General features: G+C 44.4%; 1 protein-coding gene and 1 long non-coding RNA gene across 4 annotated transcripts in view; one reads left to right on the top strand and one right to left on the bottom strand.

The window, feature by feature from the left end:
* Positions 1-9,000: 9,000 nt before the first annotated feature.
* Positions 9,001-20,889, top strand: LOC139265322 (uncharacterized). Its single transcript, XR_011593528.1, has 2 exons — positions 9,001-9,042; positions 20,148-20,889. It is a non-coding gene; the product is annotated as an uncharacterized lncRNA (long non-coding RNA).
* A 173-nt stretch (positions 20,890-21,062) lies between these two features.
* Positions 21,063-22,596, bottom strand: part of tmem44 (transmembrane protein 44) — a 64,089-nt gene continuing 62,555 nt past the window's right edge. For all 3 annotated transcript variants that reach the window (XM_070882291.1, XM_070882294.1, XM_070882292.1), the window contains one exon: positions 21,063-21,682. In XM_070882291.1, coding sequence (XP_070738392.1) covers positions 21,425-21,682 — 258 coding nt within the window. In that variant the 3' untranslated portion in view covers positions 21,063-21,424. The remainder of the gene's footprint in view (positions 21,683-22,596) is intronic.

Here is a 22,596-nt window from a genome sequence, read left to right as displayed (position 1 = left end):
AGAGAGTGATTGAACACCATGAACAGTTTCAGCAGATCAGAGAGAGCTAGCATGAATTTGTAAAGGGTAGGTCATGCCTGATTAACCTGATTGAATTTTTTGAAGTAGTGCACAGGGTGATGTCTATGGATGTTATTTATATGGACTTCCACAAGACATTCAGTAAAGTCCCTCATAAGAGACTTAGCTAAAGTTGAAACTCATGGAATTGAAGGCAAATTATTGACCTGGTTAGGAAACTGGCTGAGCAGCAAGGGGACAGAAAGTAGGGATAATAGCCAGGTAGTCTAATTGTCAGGTTGTGACTAGTGGTGCCCCACACATGTGTGTGTTGGGGCCTCAACTATTCACCATATTTAATAATGACCTAGATGATGGAATAGAGAGCCACATATCCAAGCTTGCCAATGACACAAAAATAGGCGGCATGTAGATGGAAGCATAAGATTTCAAGGAGATATTAACAGATTAAGTGAATGGACAAACTAGGGATGTATTCCATGGAATTTAGACAATTAAGGGGTGATTTAATCAAAGTTTTCAAGATATTAGGGGGAACTGATAGGGTAGATAGAGAGAAACTGTTTCCACTGGTTGGGGAATCTAGGACTGGGGGACATAGCCTAAAAATTAGAGCCCGGCCTTTTAAATGTGAAATGAGGAAACACTTCTACGTGTAAAGGTGGTAGCGGTTTGGAACTCTCTTCCACAAACAGCAGTTGATTTGGGGTTAATTTTAAATCTGAGTCTTACAGGTTTCTGTTAACCAAAGGTATTAATTTGATATGAGGCAAGGCAGGTATAGAGAGTTTGGTCACAGATCAGCCATGATCTCACTGAATGGCAGACTCGAGGGGCTAAATGGCCTACTCCTGTTCCTATGATACTCATTATGTCTGCCACACAGCAATATTCTGATTGTTCTGTTTAAAAGAACAAACAGCACCAACTGGGAGGGAAGAAAGTTTGTACATTGAATAGAAGTACCAAAATCAATCTCTTCTCTCTCCCTCCCACTTCCACTTTGCATTTGAGACATAATTCATGCACCACATAGAAACATGAAAATTATCTAAAAAGAAACTGTGGAAGAAACCTATCAGAATTATATATACTGCAGCAGTGGCAGTGCATTAAAATAAATTGTCACAACTCTAAAAACCCATAAGTTCCCAGAAGGAGGAATACAACTAAACATTCTGCTCATTCTGAGAGTAAACACTTAATTTTCAGAATTCAATCAAGACCTGATTAATGGCTGAGTGACACTGGATACAACTGTGTTTTTTCTGGCTGTAGGCAGGGAAATAAGACTTTTGAATAACTCTGCATACATAGTTGTTTATGCATTACCAACAATGCTCCAGAATCCATCCCACAATGTAAATGAGATGGATTCCACAGCACGTCAGCCAACAAACAGAACCATTTCTATTTGGAGGGGTTCTGTACAATATAATGCAGTATACTTAACAATGTAGTGAATTGAACTGAACATATGTAACTTTACTGTATTTACACCACACAAATTAGAAATGTAAAGGAAATACACTATTACACTTCAATTACTATACATTGTTTCTTTGTAAACTTCAAAACAACACAGAAATAGGCTTATGATTTAACTAACTGCCAGGTAGCTTGATTAATGTGACCTAAGGAAAAAGCATCTATTAATAGTTAACCAATTCCACATTGCCAGACTCAGTCATGGGTGAAACAAAGACACAAAATTGTATAAAAATCACAGTCACTCACCAACTACTAGAAAACAGCATTCTGTTCATTACAACTTTGCGGCATATAATCATTTGACAAATCCCCCTCAGGGATGACAATGGACTGTTCCGTGAGAATTTTCTGATGTGTATATTTTAACTTAAAATAGACTAAGAAATACAACAATTAATCTCTAGAATTCTTTGTAAATAACAAAACAAGTTACCACAATGGTTAATGAATCGATTCCCAGGATTCTAAACAGGAAAGTAACTTTTGGATGATTCTTATCGTAGAGTCATCATCATCATAGGTAGTCCCTCGAAATCGAGGAAGACTTGCTTCCACTCTAAAAGTAAGTTCTCAGGTGGCTGTAAAGTCCAATGCGGGGATTACAGTCTCTGTAACAGGTGAGGCAGACGGTGGTGAAGGAAAAGGTGCCTGGTTTGCCGCACGCTCCTTCCGCTATCTGCGCTTTGTTTATGCATGCTCTTGACAACGAGACTCAAAGTGCTCAGCACCCTCCCTGGCCCAAAGTCCTCCACTTTGGGCCAGGGATTCCCATGTGCCGGTGGGGATGTTGCACTTTATCAAGGAGGCTTTGAGGGTGTCCTTCAAGCATTTCCTCTGCCCACCTGGGGCTCGCTTGCTAGTACAATAGGTCAAGCCAAAACTGCATAGAATATTTTGAAGACTGTGTACTAGAAAAATACACAAAAAAGGGCGAGCAGGAGAGAGCGAGCAAGAGAGCGCGCAATTAATTTAATTTGGAAGAATTGATTTGCACTTGATTGGGTAAATTACTTTATTTATATCTAGATCACTGTGCGTGCTTATTTTATGAATTCACAGAAAGCTATATACCATTATATACAAAACAAATCAAGAGTAAAAGGTGTGAGATAATTACAACACTATGTCCTATTTTAGGTCTGAGATTTGAGATCCAAATCAATTGTTTTTTTAAATTTTGTAAAGTTTCTTTAAATATAGTATAAACTTGCACGAGTCCGTTGCTCTTTGTGCTGCAGTTGGTTCTACACTCTTTTCACAGTCAATGCAGCAGAGAAGGTAATCTTTTTACTTCTATAGGCAGGGTGATTTCATTTGTTTCCCCCCAGTATCTTTTCTTTGTATCAGATCTTCAGCTGTGCTTGAATATTCGCTAAGCATTAACTTTTGGTAAGTTGGAGTGCTGAACATAAAAAGACATCATGCTTTATCAGATTTTAAGTTTCAGGATTTAAGTTGTGTCATGTATTCAACCAGCATTGTAACCCATGTATAATCTGACCTAAGTTGTACACTGTGAGAACAATGACCACTAGGTGGTGAACTTGTGGGAGACACTCCTAACCTGGATCTTCAGGTATAAAAGGGGAAGCTCCACCCACTTACATCACTTGAGTGCTAAGGAATAAAGGACAGGTCACAGACTGACCTTCTCTCAAGCATGGGCCTTGTGTGCATTTATACTGTATAGTAAGGACGTTTCAATGGCGACAAGAAACTGGGATTTAAACCACGCAAGCATGGCCACTGGCAGAACAGACGAGAGGAACTGTGTTAAGGAATGGCTGGGACAGAGATTCAACATTGTTAAAGCAGCACACAGTTCTCCAGGCAGACAAGGGCAATCGGGCATGCCCCAACATGTAGTCGAGCCCAGAGGGGGAGTTCGACAGAGACAATGGCAAGCTGAACGGCGATTCACGCCATTGCAAGGGACAATGCGGCCAGTAATGGGGCCATCAACACCTATTAATGGCGCACTCAAGGACAATCACAGGGGCAGTCAGGGACGATCGACTGGAAAGGGACCTTTTGTTTCCAACAACAGCTCATGATGGAGGCGTGGAGGCACACACTCAGTCGGAGTTTGCAGAGATGAGCAAAATACCTGCAGAAATGAACGCTGGGGAAAATCGCTGAAAGCTGAAGTTCAGAGAGTTCATGTGGAGCACGTATACAGTTCATACACCAGGTCGCCACTGAAAATGATGAAAGTGCTCCTCAATGGCATCCCAGTATCAATGGAGCTAGACACGGGGGCCAGCCAGTCACTGATGGGTATCAAACAGTTCGAAAAGTTGTGGGCGTCCAAGGCCAGGAGGCCAAAATTATCGCCGATTGACACATAGCTACGGACATACACAAAGGAGATCATTCTGGTGCTAGGCAGCGTCACGGTAGTCGTGACCCACAAAGATTCGGAGAACAAGTTGCCACTCTGGGTTGTCCCGGGAGACGGTCCCGCACTACTGAGGAGGAGTTGGCTTGCTGTCATTAACTGGAAATGGGGCGATGTCAATGCAATTTCCTCTGTGGAGCGAGTATCATGCTCACAGATCCTGGACAAATTTGACTCATTATTTCAACCCGGCATTGGCACTTTCATGGGGGCCAAGGCAGTGATTCACATAAACCCGGACGCCAGGCCAGTACACCACAAGACCAGAGTGGTGCCGTACGTGATGTGGGAAAAGATAGAAGGCGAATTGGACCGCCTGCTGAGGGAAGACATCATCTCGCCAGTCGAATTCAGTGACTGGACGTGCATGATTGTGCCGGTGCTCAAGGCGGATGGGTTGGTCAGGATATATGGCGATTACAATCAGGTGTCACTCCAAGACCAGTACCCGCTACCGAGAGCGGAGGACCTCTTTGCGACGCTATCCGGTGGCAAACTTTTTTCAAAATTGGACCTGACCTCAGCTTACATGACCCAGGAGCTGGCGAGTGAGTCGAAGAAGCTGACCACCATCACGACACACAAGGGGTTGTTTGAGTACAACAGATGTCCGTTCGGGATTCGCTCGGCCGCCGCGATCTTCCAACGAAATATGGAAAGCCTCCCCAAGTCGATTCCAGGGACGGAGGTTTTTCAGGACGACATCCTCATCACGGGTTACGATACTGAAGAACACCTCCACAACCTGAAGGAGGTGCTATGCAGACTGGACCAGGTAGGGCAGCGACTGAAAAAGGCGAAGTGCGTCTTCCTAGCTCCAGAGGTAGAATTACTGGGGATGAGGGTAGCAGCAGACGGGATCAGCCCTACTGCGTCCAAGACGGAAGCAATCCAGAGAGCACCCAGACCCCGTAACACGACGGAGCTGCGTTCGTTCCTGGGGCTCCTGAACTATTTTGGTAACTTTTTTCTCAAATTGAGCACGCTGCTCGAGCCGCTACACGTGCTCCTATGTAAAGGTCGCGAATGGGTCTGGGGGGACAGCCAGGAAAGGGCTTTTAATAGAGCACGCAATTTGTTATGTTCCAACAATCTGTTAACGCAGTATGACCCTTGTAAGAAACTTGTGTTAACATGCGATGCGTCGTCCTATGGTGTCGGGTGTGTGTTGCAGCATGCCAATGCCAAGGGTCAGTTACAGCCGGTAGCTTATGCCTCCAGAAGTCTGTCCCAGGCAGAAAGGGGCTACGGGATGGTAGAAAAGGAGGCACTAGCATGTGTATTTGCAGTAAAGAAAATGCACCAGCACCTGTTTGGCAGGAAATTTGAGCTGGAGACAGATCACAAACCCCTAACGTCCCTTTTGGCCGACAACAAGGCCATAAATGCAAATGCATCGGCCCGCATAAAGAGGTGGGCACTCACGTTAGCCGCCAATGACTATACAATTCGGCACAGACCGGGCACTGAAAACTGCGCCGATGCACTCAGCAGGCTCCCACTAGCCACCACTGAGGGGGCTACCAAGCATGTTGCTGAGATGGTCATGGCTGTTGAAGCTTTCGGAAGCGAAGGCTCACCCGTGACAGCCCGTCAGATTAAAGTCTGGACAAATAGAGACCCGCTATTGTCTCTAGTCAAGAAATGTGTCCTGAATGGGGACTGGGCAGCCACGTACAGGGCATGCCCTGAGGAATTTAAACCATTTCACAGGCGCAGGGATGAACTCTCGATTCAGGCCGATTGCCTACTGTGGGGAAACCGCGTAGTCATGCCCCAGATGGACAGAGAGGTGTTCATAAGAGAACGCCACAATGAGTACCCAGGCATTGTCATGATGAAGGCAATTGCCAGGTCACACGTTTGGTGGCCAGGGATAGACGCAGATCGCAGGTGCAACACGTGTGCCCAGCTGGGCAATGCGCCCAGGGAAGCCCCCCTTAGCCCGCCAAGCCTTGGTCACGCATCCATGTGGACTACGCAGGTCCTTTCATGGGAAAAATGTTTTTGGTTGTAGTAGACGCCTACTCCAAATGGATCGAGTGTGACATTTTAAATTCAAGCACATCCTCTGCCACGGTAAAAAGTCTACGGGCAATGTTCGCCGCCCATGGTCTACCGGACATCTTGGTCAGCGACAATGGCCCGTGCTTCACAAGCACTGAATTCCAGGACTTCATGGCAGGCAATGGAATTAACCATATCAGAACGGCACCGTTCAAGCCGGCCTCAAACGGCTAGGAAGAACGAGCAGTGCAGATAATCAAACAGGGGATGCTCAGAACCCAAGGGGGTTCCCTACAAAGCCGCTTATCACGCTTCCTGTTGGCCTACAGATCCCGACCACACTCGCTCACAGGGGTTCCACCCGCAGAGCTGCTAATGAAAAGGACGCTCAAAACCCGGTTATCCCTTAAACACCTCACCATGAAAGAAATTGTCGAGAGCAGGCGCCAGTCACAATATGACTACCATGACAGGAATGCGAGGGCGCGATGTATTGATGTAAATGACCCTGTTTTTGTCCTCAACTACGGTGCAGGGCCCAAATGGCTCGCAGGCACTGTGATTGCCAAAGAGGGAAATAGGATTCTGGTAGTTAAACTTACCAATGGACAAATCTGTCGCAAACACGTGGATCAAACAAAAAGGAGGTTCAACAACCCCATAGAAGAAGCAGAGGAAGAACACAATATAGAGTTCACTCCACCACAGGTGACCGAACACCGGAACCAAAGGGAAGAGAGCCCAGTCACTGTGGGCAGTCCGGATAGGCCTGAGGCACCGCAAACAGCAGACACTCAGGCCAGCGCCCAACAACTGGAGCCCCAACTCAGGCGCTCTACAAGAGAGCGTAAACCACCAGAGAGACTCAACATGTGATCCCAATAAGACTTTGGGGGGGGAGGTGATGTCATATATTCAACCAGCATTGTAACCCATGTATAATCTGACCTAAGTTGTACACTGTTAAATACAATGACCACTCGGTGGTGAACTTGTGGGAGACACTCCTAACCTGGACCTTCAGGTAGAAAAGGAGAAGCTCCACCCACTTCCATCACTTGAGTGCTAAGGAATAAAGGACAGGTCACAGACTGACCTTCTCTCAAGCATGGGCCTCGTGTGCATTTATACTGTATAGTAAGGACGTATCAAGTTGGGTGGATATTTACAAACTGCTCTCAGTTATAAATCCACTTTAAAATCTTTATGGTAGGAACCTAAACTTTTGTTACCAGAGTAACATCTACACCTCTTATTCACTATATGGTCACAAAGTGGAGTAAGACTTCATCTCTCAAAAAGGTCTGGTTTTAACCCAATCAGTGTAATTTATCAGCTTCCAAGACAAAGTGCTTGAGCCATGGCCCTTAGCTCAGAAGGCAACTGTGAGCCCTGCTATCTCACTGTAAAGCCACTCAGCCTGAACATTACCTGTTCATAAAAACAGAATCTATTGGTACGAGTTACTGTTTAACCACGAGAAGGATAAAGACTTATTTGAAGGGTTCCCATTTAGGAACAAGGATCATCAAATAGATTTTAAAAGAGTCCAGTCGAGGTGGTTCCTGCACAGTACATGCAAGTTGGCCACACTAGATGCCTGAAAAATGGTACATGCTTGGGGCACAGGATGTTAGTCTCGGAATTTGGTCCTTGCGGCACAATTTATGCGGCTGCAGCAGAGTGTTCAATTTCTACCTTTATATATGTTATCTTTCACCTTTGTTGCTTCTGTCTACTGTAAATCAATCAGTCCCAAATTAAGTTTGGTCTGCTTGACCTGGACTACTTAATTATGCTGCAGATCAAATTAATACATTCTGATTCTTGTCTAAATTCAATGTATTGTGTTGCATAACCAGAGAACATTCTGCATTGCTTTTTAAAAACCACTTCTATCCTACTTCTATAAAAGCAAATGAATTTTCACTTTCATTGTTACTCAAAGTAAAATTTCATTAGAACGACTTTGCACATTAAGAATGCCTCACTACACTACCACCTTTAAGTTCATTGCCATTAAAAAGCCAGTTATGTTACTATAAAATCTTGAAATTACTACTTGGAACTACAGGTATAAACAGACTTCAGATCTGTTAGCTAAAGTAACAATTTTGAAGTTAAGTAAGTTTATTTGGAGATGCGAAAGCAACACAAATAAGCAAACAATCTGAACATTTTCAGAATACCCTGTACATACCAGGACTTCCCCCACAATACCAAGAAAAAGGCAAACTTACATGTGTATAGCGCCTTTCATGCCCTCACTGCCACCCAACGTGCTTTACAGTCAATGAATTACTTTTAAGTATAGTCACTGTTACTCTAGCCAATTTGCACACAGCAAAGTTCCACAAACAGCAATGAGTCATCTCCAGCCCATAAGTCAAAATTCACATCAATTTGATCAAATAAACTCTCGTCTAAAAAACTCATCGCTCACTAAAGGGTGTTAATGATCCTCTTTTACACAACTCAGAGAAAGACTGAGTTGCAATTAACTGATTCGTTAATTTCTTGCTGTGTCACTCGAATAAACACACACCCGGATTTCTACTCAACTGAGAGCAGAATCCTTAAAACACCAAACACAGATTCAAAGGTTGCAGCGAATGCGAAGGAGTCCGAACAGAGAAAGACTTATTGATCACAGGGACAAAGTGCGCCCTTTCTCTGCTTCGCAACCAGCACAACGAGCAGCACTGGAGGTTCGACACTGAGGATCAGCACCTCCGCTCCGCTTCACGTTGTGTTTATGTTTGTTGTGTATGATTAAATGCCTCTTTATTGAAGGCTTTGGGAGATTCATTTGAACTTTTTTGTTTCACGGAGAATGACAGATGACGACGGACTCGCTGCGTTGGACACCAAGTACACGCAGTAAAAGCCCGCCGTGCTTCTGTCGCCATTATCACCTCAATAGCCTCCTTGGAAATAAGAGTAAAAGTCTTACCGCGCAGCCCCGGGAAGCAGCTCCTATCAGCTGGCCGACATGGCGCTCGCAGCCCGCGCACGCCCGGCCCGCCTGCCGTTAATCCACACAAAGCCGCTCGGAACTGACGTCACCGCCAATCGGCCGAGTCGTTGTCGGCGACCGTTGCACGAGAGGGAAAAGGCGTCTCAGGGTGAGTTTGATTTATCTGACACTGCAGTCTTTTGGAAATCAGGAAGTGCCCACGTACCCATCCCCTCCCCCCCACAAAAAAAAATCAAATTTGTTTAATGTGGTGGAAAAATAGATTGTCTCCGATTAATGTTGTATTTTAGAGCTGTGTCAGCCGTAGCTCAGTGGGTAGCACTCTCGCCTCCAAGTCCGAAGGTTGTGGGGTTAAGTCCCCGCTACTGTTGAGCAAAAAAAATCTAAGCTGATACTCCAATGCAGTACTGAGAGAGCGCTGCACTGTCAGAGGTACTGTCCCAGATGAAGGAATTGAGTGTAATATCTCCAAGTTTGCAGACGACACTAAGCTGGGGGGGGGGGGGAGGGTGTGCGAAACATAGGCCATTCGGCCCTTCAAACCTGCACCACCATTCAATAAGATCATGGTTGATCAATCACCTCAGTACCCCTTTCCTGCTTTCTCTCCATACCCCTTGATCCCTTTAGCCATAAGGGCCACATCTAACTCCCTCTTCAATATATCCAACTCGCTGCGGCAGGGAATTCCACAGGTTAACAACTCTGAGTGAAGAAGTTTCTCCTCATCTCAGTCCTAAATGGCTTACCCCTTATCCTTAGACTGTGTCCCCTGGTTCTGGACTTCCCCAACATCAGGAACATTCTTCCTGCATCTAACCTGTCCAGTCCCGTCAGAATTTTGTGTTTTCAGTTTTGGTCTGCTAATCTGAGGAAGGACGTTCTTGCTATTGAGGGAGTGCAGCGAAGGTTCACCAGACTGATTCCCAGACTGGCAGGACTGACATATGAGGAGAGATTTGATCGTCTGGGCCTGTATTCACTGGAGTTTAGAAGGATGAGAGGGTATCTCATAGAAACATATAAAATTCTGACGGGACTGGACAGGTTAGATGCAGGAAGAATGTTTTCAATGTTGGGGAAGTCCAGAACCAGGGGACATCGTCTAAGGATAAGGGGCAAGCCATTTAGGACCGAGATGAGGAGAAACTTGTTCACTCAGAGTTGTTAACCTGTGGAATTCCCTACTGCAGAGAGTTGTTGATGCCAGTTCTTTAGATATATTCAAGAGGGGGTTAGATATCGCCCTTACGGCTAAAGGGATCAAGGGGTATGGAGAGAAATCAGGAAAGGGGTACTGAGATGAATGATCAGCCATGATCTTATTGAATGGTGGTACAGGCTCAAAAGGCCGATAGCCTATTCCTGCACTATTTTCTATGTTTCTATGTCTTTCTGATGAGACGTTAAACCGAGTGCCCGTCTCTCAGGTAGACCTAAAAGATCCCATGGCACTATTTTAAAGAAGAGCAGGGCAGTTATTGCCAGTGTCCTAGCCGGAATCGAGGGATATGGGGATAGTGCGGGCAGGTAGAGGGCCAGCCATAACCTTATTGAATAGCGGAGCAGGCTCAAGGGGCCAAAAGGCCTACTCCTATTTCTGATGATACATTTTTTTCTCTCATTTCTTTTGTGCTTTTAAAACCATGATCTCAGTTGGGTGGGGGAATGATTTAAGGAGTTACTGGGGTAGATTTTCAAATTGCCGCCTGTGGGTAAAGCTTGCGTTGCAGATCAGCTGGCCATTATAGAAATCGCCCGATTTTCATTCTCAGTGAATCTCATTTGCACCCTCTCCATGGCTGTGATGTTCCGAAAGCAAGCTGCCCAAAACGGGACTCAAGATTCGAACAATGGCCTAACTGATGATTTGTATAGGTTTAGATTACCTCTTTGCATTTGTACTTTATGCCTCATTTACAAAATCTAGGATCCTTAAATGCTTTCTACAGCTTTGTCAACTTGTCCTTCCACTTTTAAAGTTTTATGTATCTGAAGCTTAAGTGTCTCTGCTCCTCGACTTTGTTTTTTTAAAATGTTTTATCAGTTAGTGTATATCATGTTTGAGAAATTTGCTGGAATTCTTTGAGGATGTAACGAGCAGGGTGGATAAAAGGGAACCAGTGGATGTGGTGTATTTGGATTTCCAGAAGGCATTCGATAAGGTTACTGCACAAGATGAAAATTCACAGGGTTGGGGGTAATATATAAGCTCAACAAGCTCCCCGTTGGAGTGGTACTAAACTACAGAACCAGTGGGAAACTGTTCAACCTTCGCCGTCTCCATGCCAGGTCCAAGAACACCCCAACCTCTGTCGTCGAGCTACGATACGCGGACGCCGCCTGCGTCTGCGCATATACTGAGGCGGAACTCCAGGACATAGTCGACGTATTTACTGAGGCATATGAAAGCATAGTCCTTAAGCTAAACATCAGTAAGACAAAGGTCCTCCACCAGCCTGTCCTCGCCGCAGAGCACTGCCCCCCAGTCATCAATATCCATGGCGCTGCCCTGAACAACATGGACCGCTTCCCTTATCTCGGGGGCCTCCCATCAACAAGAGCAGGCATTGACGACAAGATCCAACACCGCCTCCAGTGCGCTAGTGCAGCCATCGGCCGCCTGAGGAAAAGTGTGTTTGACGACCAGGCCCTCAAAACTGCCACCAACCTCATGTGTCTACAGGGCTGTAGTAATACCCGCCCTCCTGTATGGCTCAGAAACATGGACCATGTACAGTAGACACCTCAAGTCGCTGGAGAAATACCACTGATGTCTCCGCAAGATCCTACAAATCCCCTGAGAGGACAGACGCACCAACGTTCGCGTCCTCATCCATGCCGGAATCCCAAGCATTGAAGCACTGACAACACTTGATCAGCTCCGCTGGGCAGACCACATAGTTCGCATGCCAGACACGAGACTCCCAAAGCAAGCGGTCTACTCGGAACTCCTTCACGGCAAACGAGCCAAAGGAGGGCAGCAAAAATGCTACAAGGACACCCTCAAAGCCTCCCTGATAAAATGCAACATCCCCACTAACATCTGGGTGTCCTGGCCAAAGACCGCCCTAAGTGGAGGAAGTGAATCCAGGAAGGTGCTGAGCACCTCGAGTCTCGTCGTCGAGAGCATGCAGAAATCAAGCGCAGGCAGAAATCAAGCGCAGGCAGCGGAAAGTGTGTGCGGCAAACCAGTCCCATCCACCCCTTCCCTCGACGACCGTTTGTCCCACCTGTGACAGAGACTGTGGTTCTCCTATTGGATTGTACAACCACCTAAGAACTCGTATTAAGAGTGGAAGCAAGTCTTCCTCGATTCCGAGGGACTGCCTATGATGATGACGAATATATAAGCTTGGCTCCACGATCACTCACCGCTCCTGCTGTACATGCCCATGCTCTAATCAACGACCTAGATTATGGTGACATGACTTATGGAGCGACGTGATCAGAGCCAAGGAGAGGCGTGCGTTCGGGGTCCAACAGAGGCAAGGGCCCTAGGGCAGCACGGGCCAGCCCATTCTACCAATATATGTGCACACTTGGTCCTAGCAGCAGAGTTAGTCTCCAGTCGTCTTGATTAATCCTTGCCACTAGACCAAGACCTAGCTCTGTCAAGCCCGTGTGGTCGCTGGTGTGCAACGGCCACCACACATTAAAAGAATTTGCGCACAGGCATCTTCCACATTTCAACATGTAGTTCGGGACCAGGAATATCAGGTCCATCATTGAAACACCTGTGAACTCATCCTTTTTTGGTGTGGAAGCAAGTCATCCCCGATACAAGGGACCGCCTAAGAGAAGATATAAATATAAATGGCCTGGAGCAGCATGGCGGCCCTGACCTGCGACAGCGGCAGGTCGGAGCCATAAAAGGAGCGGCGAGTGGCGGACTGGAGCAGCGTAGCAGCATACCACTGCAAGATACAGCAAGAGCTGGTGCAGGAGGGCAACGGCAATGAAAAGGGCAACTGGACTGGACATCATGGTCCAGGTCGGTGATTGGAGCGTGGGCAGGTACAGCAGGAGCGACGAGGTTGAGGTGCAGGAGCGGCGAGTGATTGTGAAGTGACGCGATCGGGGCGCAGGCGAGGTGAGAGTTTGGGGCCAGAAGAGGCGTGGGCCCAGGGGCAGCCGAGCCATTCTACGCTGCGATTGTGTGCACACTAGGTCTGTGCAGCAGAGCTGGTCTCCAATCGTTTTGGTTAATCCTTACCACTGGACCAAGACCTAGCTCTGTCAAGCCCGTGTGGTGGCTGGTGTGCAACGGCCACTGAATGTTAAAAAAATCCACACAGGCATTTTCCACCCTTCAGGATGTAGTTCAGGACATGGAATATTAGGTCCTTCATTGAAACACCTGTGAACTCATCCCTTTTTGGTGTAGAAGCAAGTCATCCTCGATTCGAGGGCCCGCCTATGATGATGATATAAATGCAATTCTTTCTTTTTTCTTCAGGGGGTGAGGTTGCAGGTTTAAAGTACTGTAGCTGCTTTATCAATAGGTCAGTGGAAAAGGGGAATTCTGTGTTTTGTATTCTTTATAAAACCAACACACACACACACATTTTCAGTAAGTATAGAAACATATTTTGACTCCCCAATTATTTGTTTTTCCATCAAAGTGACATTTAGGAATCAATGACTCAAATATTACACGACCCCAATGGTATTTCGTTTTGCATTCCTAAGTAGAATTTGCCCAGTAAGGTAACCAACCGTTGGTTTCCCTTAATATTGACTCATGGAGCTATCCATGACACTTATCTTAGCTTCATAATATATCTGATAAAACTCTCTGGGATGATGAACAAATGTCTATCTAATTTGCATAAATCACAACAATAACTTACATTTATATAGCACCAGCGATGTCTCCGCAAGATCCTGCAAATCCCCTGGGAGGACATACGCACAAACATTAGCGTCCTCATCCAGGCCAACATCCCAAGCACTGGCCACACTTGATCAGCTCCGCTGGGCAGGCCACATAGTCCGCATGCCAGACACAAGACTTCCAAAGCAAGCGCTCTACTCTGAACTTGTCCACGGCAAACAAGCCAAAGGCGGGCAGAGGAAACGTTACAAGGACACCCTCAAAGCCTCCCTGATAAAGTGCAACATTCCCACTGACACCTGGGAGTCCTTGGCCATAGACCGCCTTAAGTGGAGGAAGTGCATTCGGGAGGGCGCTGAGCTGCTCGAGCATGCAGAAATCAAGCGCAGGCAGTGGAAGGAGCGTGGGGCAAACCAGGCCCCCTGCCCACCCTTGCCCTCAACGACTATCTGTCCGACCTGTGACAGAGACTGTGGTTCTCGTATTGGACTGTACAGCCACCAAAGAACTCGTGCTAAGAATGGAAGCAAGTCTTCCTCGATTCTGAGGGACTGCCTATGATGATGAATGTAGTAAAACATTCTAAGGCACTTCACAGGATTTGACACCGAGCCACAGAAGGAAATATTAGGATCGATCAAAGGAGGTAGGTTTTAAAGAGTGTTTTAAAGGAAGATAGAGACGGAGAGGTTTAGGGAAGGAAGTCCAGTGCTTAGGACCTAGACAGCTGAAGGCATGACCATCAATGGAGGAGCGATTAAAATCGGGGATGCGCAAGAGGCTAGAATTGGAGGAGCGCAGAGATCTCGAAGGGTTGTAAGCAATGTTCACTCTAATTTTGTTTTTAAAGTCCCTTTAAATTTTGCTGCAGTTGTGAGTGGCTGCAAGGGACCTCCCGATTGGTGCGCGCCACCTTAGGGGGAACATTGGTAAGGCTGAAGGAGATTACAGAGATAGGCTATAACCATTCTATGATTCTTTGCCGGACTGGGAGCCACTGTATGCTAGCGAGCACAAGGGTGATGAGTGAACAAGACTTGGTGCGAGTTAGGATACGGGCAGCAGAGTTTTGGATGAGCTTAAGTTTATGTAGGGTGGAAGATGGGAGGCCAGCAGGGAGAGCATTGGAGTAGTCAAGCCCAGAAGTAACAAAGGCATGGATGAGTGTTTCACCAGCAGATGAGCTGAGGGAGGGGTGGAGTCGGGCGATGTTACGGAGGTGGCAGTCGGTGGTCATGCTGTTGGAGCATATATGTGGTCAGAAACACATCTCGGGATCAAATACGACACCAAAGTTGTGAAGTCAGGTTCAGCCTCAGACACCTGCCAAGGAGAGGGATGGAGTTGGTGGCTAGGGAACAGAGTTTTTGGTGGGGACTGAAGACAATGGCTTCGATCTTCCCAACATTTATTTGGAGGAAATTTCTCGATTCAGAATCTTAATGCAAAGTGCTCAAATTTGGAAATAATGCCAAACTAAGCGAGGCAGTGGAATCGAAAGAGGCAGCTCAGAAAATTGTACATGGAGGTGGTTATGCCTCAGTGGGATAGGCTCTACACCCTGGAATTCCCTCCTTATACCCGTCCACCGCCCTCGCCTCCTTGAACATCCTCCTTTGTACCTGCCCCTTTTACCAAGCTTTTGGTTGCCTCTCCTGACATCTAACTTGTTTCAGTGCCCATTTTTTGATTACGCCTCTGTGAAATACGTTGGGTTTTTTTTTTACATAAAAGGCAAATATAAAATATATATATATATATATATTATATAAACACATGTTGAGCAAAAAAAGTAAGTGGGCAGCACAATGAGATTGACTTCAATGAAGGCAAGTGTAAAGTACTTAACATAGGAGCAAAAATTGATGCTGTGCAGTATACTCTGAATGGTGTGGAGAAACTAAGGATGAAGCTGAAAGAGACCGAAGAGTCTTAGTACACTCAATGCTAACAAATCCAACCAACGCAGAACAACAAACAACAAGACAATAGGTTGCCTACTTCTATCTTCGTAACATCACCCATCTCCTCCCATGCTTCAGCAGATCTGCTGCTGAAACTCTCAGCGTCAGCTGTGGGTCAGTGGGTAGCACACTCGGCTGAGTCAGAAGGTTGCGGGTCCAAATCCCACATAAATCTGGGCTGACACTCCAGTGCAGTGCTGAGGGACATTAAACCGAGACCGCATCTGCTCTCAGGTGGACATAAAATATCCCATGACACTGTTTCGAAGAAGAGCGGGGGAGTTCTCCCCAGTGTCGTGGCCAATATTATCCCTCAATCATCATAACAAAAACAGATTATCTGGTCATTACCATAATGCTGTTTGTGGGACCTTGCCGTGCACAATTTGGCTGCCGCGTTTCCAATGTTACAACATTGACTACACTTCATTGACTGTAAAGTGCTTGGAGACGTCTGGTGGTCGTGAAAGGTGCTATATAAATGCAAGTCTTCCTTTCTTATCCATGCCTTTGTTGCCTCTAAATCCAACTTGTCCAGTGCTTTCCTGGCTGACCTCCCACCTTGCAAACTCCCTAAACTTGAGCTCACCCAAACCTCTGCTGCCCGTATCCTAACTCTTACCAAGTTCCGTTCAACCATCTCCCCTTTGCTCGCTGACCTACGTTGGCTCCTGGTCCAACAACGCCTCTATTTTAGAATTCTCATCCTGGTTTTCAAATCCCTCCATGGCCCCTCCCTATCTTTGTAACCTCCTGCAGCCCTCCGAATTCTGGCCTTTTGCGCATCCCCGATTTTCATTGCTCCACCATTGGCAACTGTGCCTAAAACATCTAAGCAAGGGCTGGCATTAGGGCCGTGTAACGCATGCAATGTGGGGGCACCCAGGCAAGCAGTGTCGCTACATTTAAGCACTGGAGGCAGTGTAGGGAATAGACATGAGGCTGCTGCCCAATGTCAGGGGTCGATACTCCTTCAGCTACCTAGGCTGTAAATTGCCAAATTGCCTCCTTAAACTTCTCCGTCTCTCCTCCTTTAAGATGCTCCTTAAAACCTACCTCCTTCACCAAGCTTTTGGTCACCTGTCCTAATATCTCCTTATGTGGCTTGGTGTCAATTATTTTATGATAACGCTCCTGTGAAGCACCTTGGGATATTTTACTACATTAAAGGAGCTATATAAATGCAAGTTGCTGTTGTCATCATTGATGTTGAATTAAATAGCCAAAACAGTAGAGGAGGTAGTGATAAAACTTTATAGTGCTCTAATCAGACCACATCTTGAATACTGCATCCAGTTATGATCACCAAGAAACAAGACATCTAAGCAAGGGGCGGCATGAGGGCCATGCAACCCATGCAATTACTAGTCTCACTGCCCAGCAACTCTTCGCTTTCGCTGACGGGCTCTACAAGTAAGGGTTGCCATCAATCCATGTATAAAATGTAAATGTAACACTCACATTTTAGCTCCATTTAGGAGGAATGGAAAGTCTAAGTTATCATTGCACTGTTGCCTTGCCTCTCTCTCCTTCACTCATTCATAATTTACAATTACTGAGAAGAAATAAGAACATTTTCTGGAAGTGTGACAAGCTGCCCTAAATTCTCCCCCATCCCTTCCATCCCACAGAAGAGATTAGTGTGCAAAATTAAAGCACATTGTATTGGGGGTAATGTATTGACGTGGATAGAGAACTGGTTGGCAGACAGGAAGCACAGAGTAGGAATAAACGAGTCCTTTTCAGAATGGCAGGCAGTGACTAGTGGGGTACTGCAAGGTTCAGTGCTGGGATCCCAGCTATTTACAATATATATTAATGATTTAGACAAAGTAATTGAATGGAACAAGTTTGCAGATGACACTAAGCTGGGTGGCAGTGTGAGCTGTGAGGAGGATGCTAAGAGGCTGCAGGGTGACTTGGACAAGTTAGGTGAGTGGGCAAATGCATGGCACATGCAGTATAATATAGATAAATGTGAGGTTATCCACTTAGGTGGCAAAAACAGGAAGGCAGAATATTATCTTAATGGTGACAGATTAGGAAAAGGGAAGGTGCAATGAGACCGAGGTGTCATGGTACATCAGTCATTGAAAGTTGGCATGCAGATACAGCAGGCGGTGAAGGCGGCAAATAGCATGTTGGCCTTCATAGTGAGAGGATTTGAGTATAGGAGCAGGGAGGTCTTACTGCAGTTGTATAGGGCCTTGGTGAGGCTATACCTTTAATATTGTGCACAGTTTTGGTCTCCTAATCTGAGGAAGGACATTCTTGCTATTGAGGGAGTGCAGCGAAGGTTCACCAGACTGATTCCTGGGATGGCAGGACTGACATAAGAAGAAAGATTGGATCATCTAGGCTTATATTCACTGGAATTTAGATGAATGAGAGGGGATCTCATAGAAACATATAAAATTCTGATGGGATTGGACAGATTAGATGCAGGAAGAATGTTCCCAATGTTGGGGAAGTCCAGAACCAGGGGTCATAGTCTAATGATAAGGGATAAGCCATTTAGGACAGAGATGAGTAGAAACTTCTTCACTCAGATAATTGTGAACCTGTGGAATTCTCTACCACAGAAAGTTGTTGAGGCCAGCTTGTTAGATATATTCAAAAGGGAGTTAGATGTGGCCCTTATGGCTAAAGGGATCAATGGGTATGCAGCAAAAGCAGGAATGGGGTACTGAAGTTCCATGATCATATTGAATGGTGGTGCAGGCTCGAAGGGCCAACTCCTGCACCTATTTTCTATGTTTCTCCCTTCTCATGCTGTTGGGTATCAATCAGGCCCCATCCATTTAAGGAATTGGTCTAAAAATGAAGCAGACTGATAAGATATAGGCTTGTTATAATACAATACAACTCAACTCTTGCAGCTAAATGAATAGATGCTGGAATGTAGCAGTGGTTTGATCAGTATTTCAGAAGACAGATTTATGTTTTGGGTTGAGATCATTCCAGATAATTATTTTCTCAGATGCTGATGTGTATTTGGCATGAGTAGGTAGTATTGAGCATCATTGTCTAGTAAATTGCAGGGGCACCCCAAACCACCCAGCCAAGCACTGTCCCTACATTTAAGCACTGGAGGCAGTGTAGGGAATAGACATGAGGCTGCTGCCCAATGTCAGGGGTCGATATTCCTACATTACAAAAGTGACTACACTTCAAAAGTACTTAATTGGCTATAAAGCGTTTTGGGCCATCTTGGGATTGTGAAAGGTGCTATATAATTGTAACTTCTTTTCTTTCTTACTATGGAGGAAAAATTGAACAAATTCAGGATTTTCAGCCTAGAAAGGGGGTATCTGAGAAGTAATCTTATAGAAGTATACAAGATTAGGAAAAAGTTAACCCAAAATATTACATAAAATTAAACTGCAGGAGTAAAACACAGACACGTGGGTTCAAACTACTAAAAGATGATTTTAGAACGATCTCAGGAAATTCTTCTTCATACAAAGAACAAGCAACATATGGAACTGACTTCACGATAGAGGCAGATCCAATGGAAGAATCAATTGGATGCTACAGTACAATGGGGGATTGTTGGCACCTCTAGATGGGAGTATTAAGATGGGTCAAATGACCATATCATCTGTAATTATGTTGGAATTCATAGCAAGAAAAGAACTTGCAATTTTATAGTACTTTTAACAATCTCGGGACAGCCCAAAGCACTTTACAGCCAATTAAGTACTTTTGAAGTGTAGTCACTGTTGTAATGTAGGCGTATTGACCAGACATTGGGCAGCAGCCTCGTGTCTATTCCCTACACTGCCTCCAGTGCTTAAATGTAGGGACAGTGCTTGGCTGGGTGGTTTGGATGACCCTGCATTTTACTAGACAATGATACTCAATACTACCTACTGGTGGCAAATACACATCAGCGCCTGAGAAAATAATTATCTGGAAGGATCTCCACCCAAAGAGCTTCTCTCGTACTATTTAGTAAAATCTTGTTTTTTTCCCCTTAATTATAAGAAAAGCAAGAGGATACATTTTTAAAATGTTACTCAGATAAAATGTGTTTTTGAAATAGCAAGGCTATGTGTGAATAATTAAGAGTCATGGAATTAAATTCCTAAAGCATCAGAAAATATCCCAAAATATCATTTAAGTGGAATGGAATTTGACTTGTTCAGTCACTCTAAATCAGTGATCCAAATGTGATCCCCAATAATAGACACTCCTTTGTTGTAAAACAGTATAGCCTGCTGGAACCTTGATGCAAAAAGAAAAAAGGCTTAAATTATACACAAAATCAGTTAGTGCCTGTAAAGAAAAAGACAATATTAATATTTTGGATTTAACCCTTCATCTGCCACTATTCAAAAAGGAGTTAGATGAGGTCCTTACTACTAGGGGGATCAAGGGGTATGGCGAGAAAGCAGGAATGGGGTACTGAAGTTGAATGTTCAGCCATGAACTCATTGAATGGCGGTGCAGGCTAGAAGGGCCGAATGGCCTACTCCTGCACCTATTTTCTATGTTTCTATGTTTCAGTTGAAAGACTACACCCAAAATATTAACCGATGGATAGAAAACGATTAATCTCAGCATCCCTGGACAAGGGAGAGGGAAATAATTCAGCCAAGGTTTGTGCTTCTCTTCATTATCCAGTGACCTTGTTTAGACTGTGTAGAGTTAATTGCTAGGTGGGAACAGGATCAAACTCAATTGTGACATCTTCCAAAATTGAACAGCCAACTGACAGAGGGCTGGATTTTCCTCAGGGGCGATAAGGCCATCGGAGCTGTGACAATCTGCCTGCTGTACCAATCCCGCTGTGAACCCAACCCATTTTCTAGATCAGGATCAATTAGATATGCTGGGCAATATTCCCATTCTGCAGAAGCCACCTGCCACTGTCAAGCCAGAAAATCTTGTGGTGCTGCAGCAGGGCACTCACTATTAATTGTCCACCAAAGTTACTGCAGATAATCAGGAGAAACCCTGAGGATGTTCAACCTCTCTGTGTCTAACTTCCTTTTTAGTTTTCTGCAGATTGTGTCCTTAGCTGGACAGGGCTCTGTCTGACCCTCACTTTCTGTATCCAGGGCTGCCAATTGAAACTGCTACTGCATTCCTGGTCCCCAACCCCTGCTGAGCGAACATGAAATGAATCTATTCCAACATACTATGTATGACTGTTTACTGCTATGTCTCAATAAATCTCCATTACCTCAAAGCTGAATGGCCTTCCTCATTTTGTGATGAACATTTCCACTTTAAAGCAGCAGTAACACAAAAAATTTAAGAAGCGCCTATAAATCCAAAATACTGAAAGAGAAATAGTTCCAACATGAAAACATTACAAAATAAACCAGTGAAAATGTATACATTAAAAAATTTACAGGAACCCTTTAATATTTCACACGTCACAGCTATATAGTACAGAATCTGTTTCAAAAGATTGAGCATTGGATCTCTGATGTACATAAATATAGTGTTATGAATATATAAGTGGTCTGAGAAGACTTATGTTATCAATATCCAGAATATCAATACTTTCCTTTCCAAAATTAGTCACGCAAGAAATATAAAAAGGTACTTTAAAGACCTGTCTTTGTCCAAATACCAAATCAGACATGGCTGTATTAATATATTGGACAGTGGTCACCAGTTAATCGTAATAAATCATAAACATTTTATAATGCATACTTTTATTTTTAAAAAGTAGAAAATAGTTTCACATTTACATTAAGATAATAAAGACTTGCTCCTCATCGTCCAGTCCTATTTACCTCTTCCTCATATTGAGCCAAAATTGCTGAAGTTCTCTCTTCAGTCATTATGGTTTCAGTGTCACAGAGGCGAAAGTCAGTTGTTGTTGTACTTGAGCCAATATTGGGAGACAAGGAGTGCATGCTGATTATTGGAGTCTGATCAGACATACCCAGGCTACCTGGACTATAGTTTAAGGCATGTTCTTGTTGCTTTCCAGTCATTTTCCATTCTTGAGGCATGTCTTCAAAGTCCCACTATGAAACAGGAAAGACAGCCATGTTTCAGGAAGCTTTCATAGTTCCAACATGAAAACATTACAAAATAAACCAGTGAAAATGTATACATTAAAAAATTTACAGGAACCCTTTAATATTTCACACATCACAGCTATATAGTACAGAATCTGTTTCAAAAGATTGAGCATTGGATCTCTGATGTACATAAATATAGTGTTATGAATATATAAAAGTGGTCTGAGAAGACTTATGTTATCAATATCCAGAATATCAATACTTTCATTTTGGTTCTATTATTTGGTGTTAGCAGAAAATATTCTAAAATCCCCTTTATAAAAGAAAGCCAGCAGTGGCTTTTGTTAACAAAATGGTCCACATGCTTCTGGAGGTTAAGCTGCTACAGTTAAAACGTCCAGGTTTAAAATCGGGCAATTGCTTATATCAGCCAAAAAGGATAACCATTATCCATTTGCATTAATGCCAATTTCAAAGTTGTTGGTTACAGCATTTGAAGTACTCGTTTATTTTGTGCAGAAGTAGCTGTGCTTACTCACTAGTTCATTCAACCAAACAATAATCAGCCCACTAGACTGGCACTAGCCATTGTTATCACATTGGATCAAACTAAAACAGGAGTATTAGCTGCTCACGATTGTTTTATTCATTCCTTCAATCAGTATTAAATTAGTGGTACAGGTACAGCTTGAAGTTGACATTGTTGCAAATGGTTAATGTGCATGAAATACAGAGCCTTCAAGATACTGATTGTTCTGTGAAATCTAAGATTAACATGATACAAGATGAAGACCAATAGGCAAATGACTACAAGAGTTAATGAAGTTAAAATGTTTGTTTAATTTCATTGTTTTCAACTTTTGGTCAGACAACTACTCCAGCAAATAACCATATATATCAATGGTCTAAATTCAGTA

This window comes from Pristiophorus japonicus, chromosome 6, assembly GCF_044704955.1.
Source record: "Pristiophorus japonicus isolate sPriJap1 chromosome 6, sPriJap1.hap1, whole genome shotgun sequence".
NCBI lineage: Eukaryota > Metazoa > Chordata > Chondrichthyes > Pristiophoridae > Pristiophorus > Pristiophorus japonicus.
Note: the sequence above shows the minus strand (reverse complement) of the source record. Positions and strands in the feature narration are given on the sequence as shown.